Source organism: Fusarium solani, assembly GCF_023522795.1.
Source record: "Fusarium solani strain SB1 chromosome Unknown bctg00000000, whole genome shotgun sequence".
NCBI classification, from domain to species: Eukaryota; Fungi; Ascomycota; class Sordariomycetes; order Hypocreales; family Nectriaceae; genus Fusarium; species Fusarium solani.
Window position 1 is genome coordinate 2,411,228 of NW_027072157.1, and position 15,875 is coordinate 2,427,102.

The 15,875-nt window shown below is 53.8% G+C and overlaps 6 protein-coding genes across 6 annotated transcripts; 3 read left to right on the plus strand and 3 right to left on the minus strand.

Moving 5' to 3' along the window:
- Positions 1 to 3,094: 3,094 nt before the first annotated feature.
- Positions 3,095 to 4,003, plus strand: MRS44_000756 (uncharacterized protein; the record flags this gene model as incomplete). Its single annotated transcript, XM_046267497.2, has 1 exon — positions 3,095 to 4,003. One exon carries the CDS (start codon positions 3,095 to 3,097, stop codon positions 4,001 to 4,003), a length of 909 nt encoding a protein of 302 aa, XP_046138652.2.
- Positions 4,004 to 5,284: 1,281 nt separating this feature from the next.
- MRS44_000757 (uncharacterized protein) lies at positions 5,285 to 6,325 on the plus strand (the record flags this gene model as incomplete). Its single annotated transcript, XM_046267498.2, has 1 exon — positions 5,285 to 6,325. The coding sequence occupies one exon, from the start codon at positions 5,285 to 5,287 to the stop codon at positions 6,323 to 6,325; it is 1,041 nt and encodes a 346-aa protein (XP_046138653.2).
- A 273-nt stretch (positions 6,326 to 6,598) lies between these two features.
- MRS44_000758 (uncharacterized protein) lies at positions 6,599 to 7,408 on the minus strand (the record flags this gene model as incomplete). Its single annotated transcript, XM_046274981.2, has 1 exon — positions 6,599 to 7,408. The coding sequence occupies one exon, from the start codon at positions 7,406 to 7,408 to the stop codon at positions 6,599 to 6,601; it is 810 nt and encodes a 269-aa protein (XP_046138654.1).
- Positions 7,409 to 9,484: 2,076 nt separating this feature from the next.
- MRS44_000759 (uncharacterized protein) lies at positions 9,485 to 10,152 on the plus strand (the record flags this gene model as incomplete). The annotated part of the gene is made up of 2 exons (XM_046273447.2): positions 9,485 to 10,038; positions 10,089 to 10,152. 2 exons carry the CDS (start codon positions 9,485 to 9,487, stop codon positions 10,150 to 10,152), a joined length of 618 nt encoding a protein of 205 aa, XP_046138655.2.
- A 656-nt stretch (positions 10,153 to 10,808) lies between these two features.
- Positions 10,809 to 12,217, minus strand: MRS44_000760 (uncharacterized protein; the record flags this gene model as incomplete). The annotated part of the gene is made up of 2 exons (XM_046278207.2): positions 10,809 to 11,849; positions 11,984 to 12,217. The coding sequence occupies 2 exons, from the start codon at positions 12,215 to 12,217 to the stop codon at positions 10,809 to 10,811; spliced, it is 1,275 nt and encodes a 424-aa protein (XP_046138656.2).
- A 1,010-nt stretch (positions 12,218 to 13,227) lies between these two features.
- MRS44_000761 (uncharacterized protein) lies at positions 13,228 to 14,293 on the minus strand (the record flags this gene model as incomplete). The annotated part of the gene is made up of 4 exons (XM_065624182.1): positions 13,228 to 13,605; positions 13,646 to 13,900; positions 13,957 to 13,985; positions 14,116 to 14,293. The coding sequence occupies 4 exons, from the start codon at positions 14,291 to 14,293 to the stop codon at positions 13,228 to 13,230; spliced, it is 840 nt and encodes a 279-aa protein (XP_065479891.1).
- Between the last annotated feature and the right edge of the window lie 1,582 nt (positions 14,294 to 15,875).

Consider the following 15,875-nt stretch of genomic DNA (forward strand, 5'->3'; position numbering starts at 1 on the left):
GTAGGTGGTTTAATTTGCCTTGCAAATGAGTCCTTGTGCGCTGCATCACAAGATCATGAGAGTGAGAGAGCTTGTACCAAGGTCTGGTACCTGCATGGCATGGCCGTGCTGGGATGACGGTGGTGCATGATGGGTTCCAGGACACTCACTGAATTTGGCGGTTGAAGCTGTGACCCTTCTTGACGTTCGTTAATCGACGGCGGAGGATCGTCCAACCCAAAAATACCATGAGCTGGATGAGCAGGGGCCTCCTCCGGCTGATGTCTCCTCTCATATTAAGGCATCCCTGCCCAAAGGAGACGGGCGCTCAGCAGGGGTTTGAGAGGAACTGTAATGTGACCTTGTGTTGTTCATCGAGTAGTGCGCAGGCGTTGGCGTCAAGGTCTAATGAGTGATGAGTGATGATGAACTGGTCTATCAGGCTCTTTAGTCGTGTTCTTGCATCTCGTCACGTCCGGATCGCTTCCCAGGTCTCCAGCTGTCGCCTAGCCGGGCCCGCTTGCGCAGGCACAAGGGGACGTGTCCAGGGGCCTGAAACAGGAGGGACGGTAAGGGCGCTCGAGGCGTCGAGACAAGGATCCAATGAGCGAGGGACGGCTGTTTCTCGAGCGGGATCAGCCATGACCCCGATGGCGGCGAACCTGGGCCTTGAGCGAGTGTGGAGAGAACGTGGACGAGCAGCTGGAGAAGGGGCCAACCACGGCCTGGAGAGGCCCTGTGCCGTGACGGCCCTGAGGGACGCCTCAATCTCTCCCTGACGAGGCCATGTCACGGTTCGTCTTGCTTGGTTCTTGGGTGCGAGTTCTAATGGACCCAGGTTCCTTAATGAACGGGGTATCCTAGATGATCGGGGCGCGGCGTGGCTTCGTGGCGGGAGACGCGCCCGCGCACACAGCCCAGACGGTTCATCCCATCCGGAGACGATGGGATGGCATGCTCAAATCTCTAGCCAGTAATTGAGTTGCGGGCTTGATCAGGCCAGAAGCCAGCTAGTGGGTCGCTGGAAGCAGAAATCAGGACGCAGCCCATGGAAAGACAGAACGTTTGCGGGTGCGTATCATAGGGTTGTGCGCTGGCCAGCTGGGCTAGAGCAAGGACAACTCATCACCGCCCGTCCGCGTCAACCTACAGTACAGTGCATCTTGCGTCCGGTGAGCCAAGCTGTCAAAGAGAGTTGGGCGTCGACTGCAGTTGAGTGCTTGCAGGTTGCATCCATCCCTGGTGATTTTGGGCCAACGGATGTGACTCGGTAGATGGACTCTTGTTCCTTCTTCAGGCCCGCTCCAACGTTGGCGACTGGTTGGGTTGGCGTAGCGCGCGGGTCGGTGCAAGTCAGTGAGTGGTGGGATGGATTGTGTGCAAGAGTTGGTGCGTGATGCTGGAGGGTTGTATTGAACGGTGAATGGGAGAGTAGGGTTCCTGGTGGGGGAGTCGCGTCCCCAACATCGAAAAAACGTGACTGTTGTTGATGGAGGGGAGGGTTGAACAAAAGGCCGCATCTGCACAGCACAACCCAGCACAAAGCCAACCTAGGGAGGACGGACCGGACCCAAAATGGCGAGAGGGGGACAAAGCAAAGCCCAACGAGGGAGGCAAAAAGAAGAAAATTGGAAAGAAGGACGAAAAAGACGCGGTGGGACCACGATGGGCCGCATGGTGCAGTGCATGTCCTTTGTGCTTCCGTCTTTGAGTGTGTAAGTTGAAGCGCGTCTACCACGGCAATAGATTCTAGATACACACACACACACACACACACATGCATTGTTTTGCAACGATTTACAGCTGACGCATTGCCGAGGGTGGCACAAAGAAACAAAGAGATACCGTCCCTGCACTGAATAATCCAGTCGGGCCACCAATCTTGCCATTCACAGCTGGGAAGAGACATCAGCTGGTTTTCTGTTGGCGCCGGCCGCGGGCTTTTCTCCCTCTCGCCCTAGGAGGAGGAGAAAGAGGAGCCGGCGGAAAGCCACTTCAGTGGAGCGAAGACCAGGGAGGGTACGAGAGATAACATGCCATTGGACAGGGGCCTGCATCTGTTCCACTCGCCTTGGAAAACCCACGTTGGCGCGCAGCCAGGATGTGTTGCTTTCTCGGAGCCTTAGCCAGGGGCGCCGGCATGGGTGGGAAGCCCTTCGGCCAACGAGGGCTCGCATGCGGGCAGGGGACAGGGACAGGGGCCCCTGGATAAAAGCCTCCAAGGGGCGGCCTGGCCGTTGCAAGTTGGGAGAGAGAGTCAAGCCTTGAGTCGACTGAGCACTGAGCAGTCACCTCCGTCGACACTGAAAAAGGAAATGGTGCAAAGGATCCATATCTTTTGTTTCGTCCCCCCGTCCCCGCGTCCACACTCGATCCTCGATCCTCTCTTTTCCTCTCTCCCTTCCATCCTCCAAACGCATCGCCTCTCCTTGCTGCGTCGAAAGGCCTCGTTTGTATCTTCGATTCTTTTGAAAGCGTCCGCCGATTCACGATCGCCACTCTCTCCGGTCGTGTCCGCCTCTCAGTGCGCTTGATTTATATCATTCTCTCATTATCACTCCCATTGGACGACTGCTTCGCCCACCTTTTTTCAGTGCTCGGTATATCCCCGTCGCAGGATCGATCGAACCTCCCGGATACCGACCGATACACACCGTTTCGACGTTGAACGTTCATTTACAACCAGTGCAAACCAGCTGCTATCACTGCAAAGACAGTGTAAAAGCTAAACCACTCTCCCTTTTCGGAAACCCGCAACTAGACGTCGCAATCCTGCTCTAGAAGTTGGAACTCTTACGCTCAAGGACTGGACTCCTTGTCTCACTACATATCCAACAAACCAAACCAAATAACCCTCGCACGACTCTTTCGCAAACCTCACTCAACTGGCACCTGCTGGCAAAGATTACTGCAAAAATTGTAGCTTGTCTCTGCTGTCTTGAGTCAGTGCAACGACGCTCAAGCATCCCTCCATCACAAGACACCTCAAAATTAATTCATCATTGGATGCAACTCGCCTCACCACCAGCACTTCTAAGTTGCATATAGCCCGCCAAACCGCCAAATTTCGCAACAGACAAAACAACTCGAGGAATAATAGTCGAAATTTTTCAAAATGTCGCTCTCTCGCGCCTTCACCACCCGCAAGAACAAGCTCAGCGGGCATCATGATCTTGCCGACATGACCAAGTCACCCCAGCGCAGCAACTCGGCCCGCGACCGACACCACCTCCCGATTCTGCGCCACAAGATCTCTGGTCCCATCCAGCTCATTCACACCACCAACATGCTCTCCTACAACGCCCCCGACATCCCGCAAGCCCTCCGCAGCAAGTCTTCTCTCCGATCTGAAGACTCCAACTCCGAGGCGCCCTCGACTGCCGAATCGACACCGCCGACAAGCCCTGATGTCTCACCCGTGGAGGATTGCCCTGGCCCCGAGCCGAACCACCTGTCAACCTACTTCATGGTCTCAGACAACAAGCCCATCGTGACGCTGCCCAAGATCGCTGAAGCTCCCGCCATCCCCAAGCGATCGCCCTCTCACACCAAGCAGAACTCATACGAGGCCATTGCCCGTCAACGATCCGTCTCGCGCATGTCCAAGGATTCTGAGCACTCCGTTTCGACAAAGGCCAGCTTCACCTTCTCACGATCATCCTCCACCTCGACCCGAGCCTCATCAGCCTCTTACGCCTCTGCCGGCCAGACCCAGAAGCCTGCAGCAAAGCCCGCACCCGCCCCAGTGGCCGCCCCTGCTCCTCCGCCCTCCTTCCAGCAGCGAACTCCTCTCAAGGACTCACACCCGTTCGGTCAAGAGCTAGCGCAGGTGACTGAGCTCGCCGAGGAGTACAGCGCCAAGACATCAAACAGCAAGGACGACGAGGAGGATTTGAAATACATCAAGTCCAATGGCCTCCGCAAATTTACCGCCGAAGACTACCTGGGCGATGTCCAAAGTCTCCTGTCCAGCTTCTTCCCAGAGGTGTCACACGCCAAGCCAACAACACCCCTATGGATCTAGACAACCCATGATTCACCACCGGCATGCCGGTTTCTCTATTCGGCTGTACATATTTGATAGACATCTTACGACCACGAAGAGGGTGCGGGGCGCAACAACAAAAAGTCCTGGGCAGGACGACGGTGAATGGATGAGCAAGGTACATAACTCGGGCGCTGTATACAGCGACATTTACTCTCTCCCTTGAAAAATTTCCTTTTTTTTATGTCTGGTCTGCCTTTGATGTGTTGGCTTTTGGAGGAAAGGAAAGGAAGGGAAGGGAAGGATTGGGAACGATGGATGGAATACCATTGATTGTGACCGACGCTTGGCTAGGCACTATTCCCTGGCTGGAGTCGGCGATGGGCGTTGAAACGGGAATGGGAATGGGAATACCTTTTTTCTTTTTTGATCGATTTTTTGATCGACCGACTTGTTTATGATTGTGTATCTTATGATGTGGATACAGTACCGCTCTCTCTCACGCCATACACGGCAGCATTTCATTTCACTTGACTTTACTTTCTCTCATTGCCGATTCCCGAATTGTGCAGGATTGCCCATCCATCCATTCATTGATTACTGTGCCAACCTGCATGCATTTGTGCCATGAAACACCTTGAAACGGCCTATCACTCAGGAGATGTTATGCGGTGCATCTGCAAATAGATCCTTCGTCCGCCCTCCCTTAACCCCCCTTGTCATCCCGCAAGGAACACTGCAGGATCGGAAACACGTCTCGTTTACTAGAAACCGGCACTCAAATTAAACCAATATGAGGCTGGTGCTATTAAGCGGTTTCAACTAGTCGTCGTCGTCGTCGTCACCCCGTTGTCGAGAAAAAAAAAAGGATCATGGACTGGAATTCAAACCTGTGGATTTTTTTTGTCAGCCACGGCGTTTGGATTCTTCGAAAAAGAAGACGCCTCCTTTTCCGTTTAGACTTTTTTTTTTACCATGGAAAATTTGAAACGAGTTTATTTGAGACTAGGGGCTTGAACAGAGGAATGGGTCCCGACAACCCGGGCGGTGCTGTTGGGGAATGATGGATGGTGTTCTCGTCTCCTTCGAGAACGAGGCGCAATTGTTGTCAAGAGCCTGATCAGAGTTTACGGGATAAACCGCTCTCTTGGATAGAGATGATTGTAACTCGAGGGCGTAGAATATTGAACTCAACCTGACTTGCAATTCCTCATCGTTCTTGGTGTGATTCGTGATCTTGGACATCTTACATGTAGGGCTGGAATACGACCCATTTCCCTCCTCCAAACCACCTCGACAAGCCAGCTTGCAGTTCTCACAATGAAGGCAAGCCGCCTCAGCCAAGCAGCCATAGTGGCCGCCCTCCGCGGCCAGACCCTCAGAATACCAGACCTCAAAGCCGTCTTCCGCTCATGGCCGCGTGCCCATCTCAACCGCCACCACGCGCCCATTGCGCCCATTGTCGACAACGCCATTGACCACATGGCAGTGACGTACCCGCTCGTCGCCAGCCGGAAGCGGGACGGCATCGCCCGTCTGACAGCTTTCTGGTACCCTCAGGCTCGCAAGACACAGCTCGAGGCCCTGGCGCTGTACACGGCTTGGCTGGTTTGCTGGGACGACGCCGTGGATGCCAACGAGGGGAATCTGGCTGCCGACTTTGCTCGGGCTGAACGATGGAGATATCAGACGCTTGATATGATTCGGAGGGCTTTGGCAATTGATGGGACGAATACGCATGTTGAAGAGCCAGCGTATGAGGACGATCCCATCAACCGCGTGTTTCAAGAGTTTGGGTCACGCTTCTGCGAGACAGCACCGGTCGACCAACGTCGCCGCTTACACTACGAGATCCGGGCCTTCGTCACCGCGTGTGCAGCTGAGCAAAAGCTTCGCTTGGAACGTCGAATCCCCGATTTCAATTCCTATATGGACCTGCGGTTGGCTACCGTTGGTGGCACAATGCTCTGCAGTCTCGTCCCGTATGCCACAGATGAGCCGTTGCCGGCAGCTCTGGCCTCGGCGCCCGAGATCGGCCGAATGTGGCTACAGGCGTGCATCCTCCTCAGCCTCTTGAACGATATGCTATCTCTCAAGAAGGAACTGCGAACTGACTGTGTCATTAATGCTGTTTCGGCGCTCGTTGAGCCGGGGGTAAGCCTGGATGAGATCGTGTCACAACTGGAGCAAAGGATGAGGACGGCAGTGAAGGAGTTTGATGAGGCAGCAGAAAGACTACTTCAGATTGCAGGACCTGATGAAGACTTGGCAGGTCTAGTTAGGAGGTATATTGATGGGTGCCGTGCAACTGTCACGGGCACATTGGAGTTTACGTTTGTGTTGTTCCTCATCCAATCTTGATATAGATGTGCTAACAAACTCTAGGCTGACATCCCCCAGATACAAGATTGCTAAACTTGTCCAACAAGATGGGTCATTAGAGATTATTCTTTGAGTACGCCACAATCCCATTGTCCAAATACAAACAGAATCCATGAAATGCTGCCTCCTCCATTAACAACTCCGGGTGTTCCATGCATATCGCCGCAATCTTCTGTACAGCCTTCTATATACCAAATCTCCACATCATTATGCTTTATTCAAGGTCAGATACGCCTCTCAGCAGACAACATCTCACTGTCTCAGGTCCTGTGACGACACAGATTTCACGAGCTCTGTGATGGTGACAATCTTGTACCCCTGCCGCTTAAGCTCGGGAAGAACGATACGCAGCATGGGCAATGTCCACGACCTTCGATCGTGGCAGATGATAATAGCACCTGGATGAGCCATGCTCAAGATGTGTTTGGCGTTGGTGTCTGGGTAAGGAATCTGGGGGTCGTGTGGATAAACACTCCCCAGTGTTATGCGGAAGCCCTGGTTTCCCAGCACATCGCGCATTCGCCAGTTGAATAGGCCCGAGCCTGGACGGAAGTAGTTGTTGTCGAGGATCTTTCCATTGGCCGCGTACGCCTCTGTCAGCATCTCCTTGACCATGTGAACCTCCTTCAGTAGCTGCTCATTGCTGAGTGACCTCGAGGGCTCATCGTGCATGGCATGGTTGCCCAGCTCGTGGCCATTCTTGACCAGCTTGACCAGTTTATCCTTGCGACCCTCGACCTGGGACCCTATGACAAAGAAAGTGGCGTGTGCATCATTCTCCTGCAGAACCTGCATAATCTCGTCCGTGTGTGCGGAGGGCGCATCGTCGATGGATAGGGCAATGATCTTTTGGTCGGTCGTCTCCTCGAATAGAACGTCGGGATATTTCCTGCGCAGCCAGCCGATGAGGAAGCGCGGAGGCTTGTAGATGCAGTATGCCGAGTAGAAGGGAAAGACCAGGAGGCCTACGAGGACGACGAGGGCGATGAGAGTCGCCATGCGGTTGCGCCTGACCCTTCGCCGGAGCTTGGTGGGCAGGCGGAAGAGGGAGAGTCGGACCATTGGGGCATCTAGCAAGAGTTGCGGCAGCCGGAGGACCCACACACGAGAATGTGTAGCCCGCGCATGCTCCTCCCTGAGGCGTCGGTATGGGAGGAGAGGGAGGGAGGCTGTTGTTGGAGATGCAAGTTGAGCCTCGAGCGTGGTGTAGTGGAGGGGAGATCAAAAGAGGTTGAGTGAAAAGGGATGCGCCATGTTGGCTGCGGATGTGTCAGGTAAGTGGAGCCGCATGCACGTCGCTTGTACCTGCTTGCGCTTATGCACGGCGTCTGTCCTGACCAGTCAGACGAGAAGAGGTGGCGGGGGCCTCCCCTGGGTCTGTGCTGTCAAGCGCGAAAAAGTGGCTTCCCTGTGGGACCAAAAATACATGGGACTGTTTTGGCTGCATTGTCCGCTGTGATGTTTCTGTATTTTTTAACACACCGGGCACCTAAAGAAGCTCCCTGAAAATAATTCTAGTATACTTACTCCTTCTTTATTATCTTAGTAGAATATCCCTTAGTAGAAGCCTATTATCAGAGAAAAACGACTGTTGATTTAATTGCTATTTGAGTGTTTGTCTGATAATACTTTCAATTAAACGTGACCAGGGAAACAATGTTTCCACGTTCAGGAGGGCTCCGAATCAGGCCCGTGCACTGGGCTGAGACGCGCATTGCCCTGTGGCACAGGGAGGCGCCACGGAACCCACCTGCCACCCCTACCAGATTGGCGAGTAATTGAGGCGCGACGGCCCAAAAATGGCACAAACCGACCCCGGCTAGCTCGGCTCCCAGTGCGATCGGCAGGTGGGGCATCCGCGCTTAAGCCACACCTTGCAAGGCAGATTATTGGGACGTTAGGCGATCGTGGTGTCTGGTGAATTGGCTTCGATCTGCCGCGCCGTGGCTGGTGTTTGGTGCTCGGGATGGCTGGGCTAATGTTGGTTCCCGTCAGGGGCGCTTGTTTGGGACTCATTTTGCGCGGTGTGGAGTTCCCTCTTGCATACGGGCATCAAGATCTGGAGACAGTATGAATGGATGGCAGGTCGTGGGATGTCACAGCGCGTGATTGTTTGCCCAGGACATAGTTCATAGAGTCAAAAGATGTTTTGCCTCTGAAACTTTATGGGCACCCATCACGCTCAGCTTATGGTGAGACAGAGAGTGTCTTATATCGGATGGATAAGATACCGTCATGCTTAGTAGCACGATCTGATTCCAAAGCCTCTACTTTCGCAACATGCCCGATTTACTCAAGTCTAGTTCTCGTGAGGAACTTGGCCTCCGAGAAAGCCGGCGTCTAGTCAAAAATTTTCATCCCATCCGCATCATGAGGGTGATCTACATGGTGAATCGATGGGCTCCCTCAGACTAGGCTTGGCATGGAATAGTGGAATAGAAGCCAAGCATTTGCTTAAGCGATGCTCGATTAAGACGATGGCGGGCGATAATTAATCTCCTATTGGTCTGCCCTATGATACAAGCGGTTCAAACGCATATGCTGCGGACCATCTCTTGTCGTCTCAGACGTCTCGGTAGGTTCTGATGGGCGGCCTGCGGGGAATGACCCTTCACCAGACCCTTGCCCTGTCGCTTCTCGCAACCAAAAAAATCATTCTTCTATGCCTATTCTGGAAACGCAGCTGACAGGCGCCTCGGCATGGTGCCGGGGTCGATCCCAGTCGCTACATCGCAGAGCATAGCACGGCCACACTTTCTTGCCAGGCCCAGGCCTCTGATTGGCCGCGTCAAAGGCCTCCCGGAATCCCCGCAGGGAATAGTAGCTTCAGCCACAGGCGCTGATGGGGCGCGAGCTTGGACAGGGAGCGGGTGCGAATGGATACCGTCACTAAACATGCCAGGGACAGAGAAACTTGCTTGCAGCCATGGACTTGATAAATATGACGATCCCAGACGTGGTGTTGAAGATGCATCATCATTCGTGTCATCGTGTGTTTACAACTACACATTGTTTCGTATATCATCTGCGACAACTCACTACCAGCAACTCCCAGATCATCAGAGCAATCATCAGCACTTAACCAGTGAACTCTCGCCTACATCGCCCAATCAGATAACCCATTCCTTGACGGCAGTCATGGATCGCCGACAAGACTACAACAACTACCACCGCTCTTCGGAGAGCTCCCGGCAGTGGAGCGATGAGGCAGTCCGGGGCAGCTGGGACTCGAGCTTCCAGCGGGCCTCTGTAGTATCATCACCACCAGACCAGACCTCGTCAAGGAGAAGGATAAGCCCGAATGCGTACGATAGACGGCAAAACATGGTCAACCAGTGGCTCGGGCAGCAGCAGTTTCAGCAGCACCCTCAGGAACCCACCGTGGCCATGGACGCCGCTTCGGACTTTACGACTCCCACAACTTCTCCTGCCATCAGCGACTCTGCAACCTTTACATCCCGAACTGGAGATTACTATCAGATGCACGCTACGACAAACGACTACCTGGCTCCCCCTTCAAGAAACTCGGTACCTTACCGACCCTATGACAACGGCGCTCCCTCCTCATCCCGAGACCCGGCACCCCGGACCATGGATTACCGCACCGTCGACTACCGTCAGACTGACTACCACCAGTCTGAAGACCAAGACCTGCGCGGGATAGGGGCATTTGCAAGCACAGACAGCTCTCGGTATGTTCCCAGCACGGGATATTACAGATCAGCACTAACACGAACCACAGACGGAAAGTCAAGTACAAGCCTCTGAGCAGCTGGCATGGCCTCTGGCTCCCTCCTCCCGAGTGATCGTCACACACCCACTTAACGATTCACTCCTAACGTTACTTCACTTCACATCAAAGCACCAAGAACCAAAAAAAACCAGATACACGGGTATGGCGCATTTCTTCTGTCAAGATTTACGATTCCTCTTCTTTCTCTTCTTCTTCTTCTTCTTCTTCTTCTTCTTCTTCTTCTTCTTCTCTCTTCTCTCTTCTCTTCTTCTTCTTCTTCTCTTCTCTCGCTTCCCACTTTTCACTTTGGGGCCGTGATGGACTTGGGGGTTTACGGATAACCATGGGTTTCGGCGTTTATTCTTGGGGAAAAGCTGCTTCACACTCGCTTGGAAGACCAGTGTCTTGAGTGTTTTTTTCTGGCCTGGCTTTTTGTTGGTATAGATTTCTTGGGTCTTTTTCTTTCTCTCTTCTTCTCCTCTTGTCGCGAGTTCTCAGTTCTCGAGAATTCCTGACCCTTTTTCTACATTCGCTTCATTCTCCGGCCACTCGTTCTGTCGGCTTCCATCATAGATTAGAGGGGGATCTTTGTCATTGGTCTTTTTTCTTTTTTCCTTTTGTTATTCAAAGATCAATTCTTTCTCCATCCGTGTCTGGGCTGATATCTCATTTCGTTTCTAACGTCTCTGAACCGCTCTAGTAACCTGGCCCATCCATACTTTGCTTCCTCTACTGGCCTCCCCTTTCCTTCCTCAGGGCTTCCAGGCCTTGGAGAAGATCCTGCTTCAGGTCCTCCAGACCCTCGACACCGATGCTAACCCGCAACAGTCGCTTGTCAACGTTGGGATCTGTCATGGCTCGCCACTCGATCAGACTCTCGACGCCACCCAGGCTGGTAGCGTGATGGAATAGCCGCAGCTTGTTGGGGAGACGCTTGGCAACCTCACCATCGCTCAAGTACAGGGAGAAGACGGGGCCGTAGCCGTTGGGCATCTGCTCCCGCAGCCAGCTGCCTTCAACGGCCGCCTCAGGCTGAAGACTCGCGTGCTGGATGCGTTCCACGAGGGTGCCCACTGCGGATGAAGCGTCCTTCTTCTGCTCAGCGAGCCAAGCCACCAGTGCGGTTGCCGTCTCGCTCTGGCGGAGGACTCGCAACTCGAGAGTACGCAGAGAGCGAATACCCAACCAACCCTCCAGGCTACCCATGACAGAACCGAGAATAAGACGATCCTCGATGAGGGCCCTGGTCCAGTCCTTGTGCTTAGGGTTGACGGACAGGGTACCGCACAGCAGATCTGAGTGACCGCCAAAGTACTTTGTGCCGCTGTGCATCACTACATCAACATCATACTTGAAGGGGTCCTGCAGGGGCGGCGGCGCAAAGGTCGCATCGACAGTGAGATAGGCACCAGCCTTCTTGGCCTTTTCAGCATAGGCAGCCAGGTTGCGAGCCTCGCCGGTCGGGTTGAGAGGTGTCTCAACATGGATGACGTCGCCGGGCTGGAGGTCCTCAACGGGGCAGTCAAGAGGCAGCTGCTGAAGACCTGTGAGGCGGTTGAGGATGCGAATGACACCATGGCAACCGTGGTAGCCGTCGCCGATAGCGATGCGCTTCGGGTTGAGGTGCACGAGCATGGCGTGAAAGGCCGAGAGGCCCGAAGAGTAAGTAATGGTGGGAGCACCGAGCAGCGAGGTGAGGACGGCCTCGAGACGGGTTGTGTTGGGGCCGGTGGCCCGGGAGTAGACGTGAGAGTCTAGGGGAGCATTGGGCTGCGTGAGTCAGCATTGGCTGTTGGACTCTATGATTGTTGTCTCAACGACAAGGTTTTGACCTTTGGTCTTGAGTGGACTTGTCGACCAAGGACACCAACAAGATCAAGGATCGTCAAGGTGAGAGCACTCACGTCGATGTTATCCCAGGACTTGAGCTGCTCCGGGTCATCACTGTAACGGAAGGTTGTGCTGACATGCATCGCCGGTGCGACAGCCCGGTGAGCCTGAATTCCGTCGTCGGCATGGACGGCGCGGGAGGAGAGCGACAGTCCGGCGACGGAGCTCTCGAGCCGGGCCCGGGCGTCGGCGGTGCCGTCCGGAGCGGGGACGGAGTTTGTGCCGTTGGCAGTCTTTTCAGGAGCCATCTTTGCCTTTCTTTCCTCCTTATTCCTTTCTTCTTTCTTTTGTTTTTGAGACACTTGTCTCTCTTCTTCTGCAAAGTTCAAGTGAACAAGCAGCCGATGCAGCCGATTGTTGGCCGACGCGAGTGAGTGGGTGTGGAGGTGAGGGGCAACCTTTGTGGTGTAAAAGAAGAAGAAGCTGTACTTGACTTGACAAGATACGCCGCCTCAAATGAGTTCAATAGACGGGGGAAAGAGGCTGCTTTTAAAGGTTTAAGAAGAGAAGAGGAAAAGGAAGCCTTTTGTCCCCCCGACAATTCGTGACGATGACTCGCAAATTCGACATTGGCTCACCGCGCGCCCTCCGAGGAGCATGAGCGGGGCTCTTATCCAACGATTACAGCACGCCATTAGCAGTGGGCGAATTTGACATCTGCTGGAGGGTGGGTAATGGGCTCTCTATCTCTCCGTCATCGGCCGCGGTTAGCAGCCGCGGTTTGAATCGGATCTGCTCTTGTTTTGTAACGAGATTGATGCGAGATGCTGTCAGGTACGAGAATGAGGCTGTCAGCTGCACTCGTGCTTGGTGTTTAGTCTTGTTGGCGAAACCAATAGACTTTAGTCCAGGTCTGCTGATACCGGATATGGTTCAGCTGCAAGTCAATGACTCTGACAACACTCTAGAAATCACAGAAACGCATAACCGCAGATGCTTTGCAGAGCATAAATCTTGTCATTACCATTAAGTGGCTCATATTTTCCTCCTTCTCTTTGGGACATAGCCCTTACCACATACCATTCATCTTGGGCAGTTCATAATGCCGCATCAGTCGCAAATAGCCCCTTCCAGTCAAACAGAGCGAGAGTCCTCGGGTCTCTAACCGAGTTGTACCCAATGGATCCGTAACGAATGCGTTTCTAGCCTGACCCTGATCCTGACCCGGTTACCGTGAACGCCGGGGTAAAGAAAACGAAAACTCCAGGTATCTCTAATACATTCATACAAGGGCGAAACTTTGGTCGTGGTTCTCTTCTCATTTCATCTCCTGGCCTTCGGACGAGACCGTCACCTTGGGCGGCGCGTTTGTGTTGTCCATGGAGCCGAGCTCTGAGCCCTGGCCGCTCTGAGCTCTCTTGCGGCCGTGCATGAGGAAGCGGGAAACGGTGGGTTGGGTCGAGGCGTCCTTTTCGCGGGACTCGGAGAATTTGGAAAAGAAGCTGCGCTTTTGAGGCTGGGCCTGAGACTGCTTGTGGTCGTCTAGACCAACATCTTCGAAGCGCTCCTCGGCGGTGGGCGGTTGATGGAAAGATCGCTCGACTGCCGATCTGGGGAGACGAGGAAGGCGGGCAGAATCGAGACTCTGGCGAGGGGGGAAGTCTGGGTTGGGCACTGGTGATCGCGCGGAAATGTCCTAATGTCCATCGGGTCAGTTCAGTTCAGTTCAGTCGTACGTTGGGGTTGGGGTGAATGCCAAGCGGCAACGGTCGCGCAATGGACCGAGGGTCAATTGGGGGCGACCGTGCCCGAGACAAGGAACAGGGAAGGGACGAGAGGAGAGCACGCACAAATGATCTGCGGTAGGAATCGAAAGACTCTCGGGAGATGGAGAAGTGCTCAATATCGCCGAAGCTGCTGCGGGTGTCTGTCGAGTTGCGGGTTGAGAGGTACTTGCGCGGCCACTGTCCTTTCTCCTCGGTCGGGGATGGCTATGCGCGGTCAGCTTAGCTGGTGAGAAAAAGTGAGTGAAATATCGGCGGCTTACAGGAAGATAGACGCCACTGTCATTGACAACTGTTGCGCGAGACTTGAATTAGCCAACTTGGTCTTGTGACTGAAAGCCGGATTGCGCCGCCTGTCTCAGTCCCCCTCTCTGCGGTGAGGGGCATGATGAATGATCGGGCGGCGGGCAGTCAAGACATACCACTCATCTTGTACTCGCCGGTGTCGTGGTTCTTGGTATTCCGGATGCTGAGGACCGAGGTAGCCTTGGAACCGACAGTGTCGACCTTTTCAAAGCCGGGGGCGGTATCAGGGCGCTGGTTCTCATCCTGGACGACGATGCTGCCGGGGCGGCGGGCGAAGGGGTTACGGATAGGCATGGTTGATGGATGGATGGATAGATGATCTCTGCTGGAAAGAGATGTTTTTTTTGCTTGCTTTTGTTGTTTACAAAAGGTTGAGTTTGGAGGAGGATAAAAGCTTAAAATAAAGGGAGTCGGAGGCGGGACAAGAATAAGAATACGCCGAGTCCAAGTGGGAAGGAGACGACGAACGAGACGGAAGATGAACGGGGGCAGGAACAGGAACAGGAACAAGAGTAAAGACAAGGAGCACGGGAGGGTCGGGGCACGTTTAATTGATTCGAGTTTGACCTGCCCTGGGACCGGGGACGGGGACGGGAGCACGGACAAGAAGAAACCGAGACGAGAGGAATCAGATGTGGCACTTGTCTCTGCTGAGGGTGTGAAACGATGCAGAATAGCCTGGCTGTATCGAGTCAAGAGGCAGAATGGACCGATTGCGCATGTAGGGAGGAAATACGCCAACAAATCAGGAGACGGCGGCAACAAGAGCGGCAGCACCAAGCACAAACAGAGTAAAAAAGCTTCGACAAGCATTTGCACAGCCATGGCCCAGAAAACGCATGTCAGCCGAGCATCAGCGTCCACGGATCCATCGCCAGCGCAGCAGATCGACCTAGGGCCAGGTCCCAGGTTCAGGGACTTGATTTACCCCCAAACCTGCCAAGCTTGGAAAGTCTATGCAGTCTCTGTCTGGTCAAGCCTCGGGGCGGCCGTCCCTCGACGGCATCTGATCGACACCGATGCCCCGACTGTGCCCTCCATTCTTTCGTCACCCCTCAATTAATCCGGCGCCGCATCTGTGCCGTATTGGGCCATCATCAACGCTGGGTCCGAATATCCTTGGCATACTTGTCGATGACGACTTGGAGAGAAAGATGGGCTAGATCAACATGGGGTGGTCTAATCACCTTGAAAAAAGAAGAAATGTTCCGTCGAAAGAAGAAAAGTCCGGTCTATCCGAGCCGGTGGATCGATCCCAACCTCCATCCGTCCATCGACTCGCCTCACAGGGTCCGACCCGCGGCCCCCGATCCGTTCTTGCATCGGGGCTTGTTTGCTCAGAGCAGCAACGTCGGCCGATGTGAGTTTCCGGCCACTGACGGGACTCATCAGGTGCACGGCATGGACTTGATTGCTTTTCGCTTCGTGCTGTTGTGACTTTGCGACTGTCTCTCTGTACATATGCCAACACCCGAAACATGTTTCAATGGATGGGCATTGGCCCGTGTTCAGGGCGAAGCGAACTATGGTGGTTCTCTATCTAGTATAATACCACCTACTTTCATCCTAATCGCTATCTTTATTTAATCAAGTCTTGGAAATAGTCTGTTTAGCACATGTAGTATACATCCATGCATCTATCAATATTGCCTGAGTAGGTGGTCAAGGCAGTCAACAGCAACACGACTATGCAAGACCAATCAATAAACCCAATATCCAAACGCATATATACTCCCTGTCTCGGAAACCTCCTGTTTCCAACTAAACAAGCAAACTTGCTAGTTCCCGCACTCCCTGTCCTGGTCCTCAACCCGATCCAACGGTGCCATTGGATTTAATATCAGATCCCTCCCCGTATGCAGGTTTGCGCCTTCGT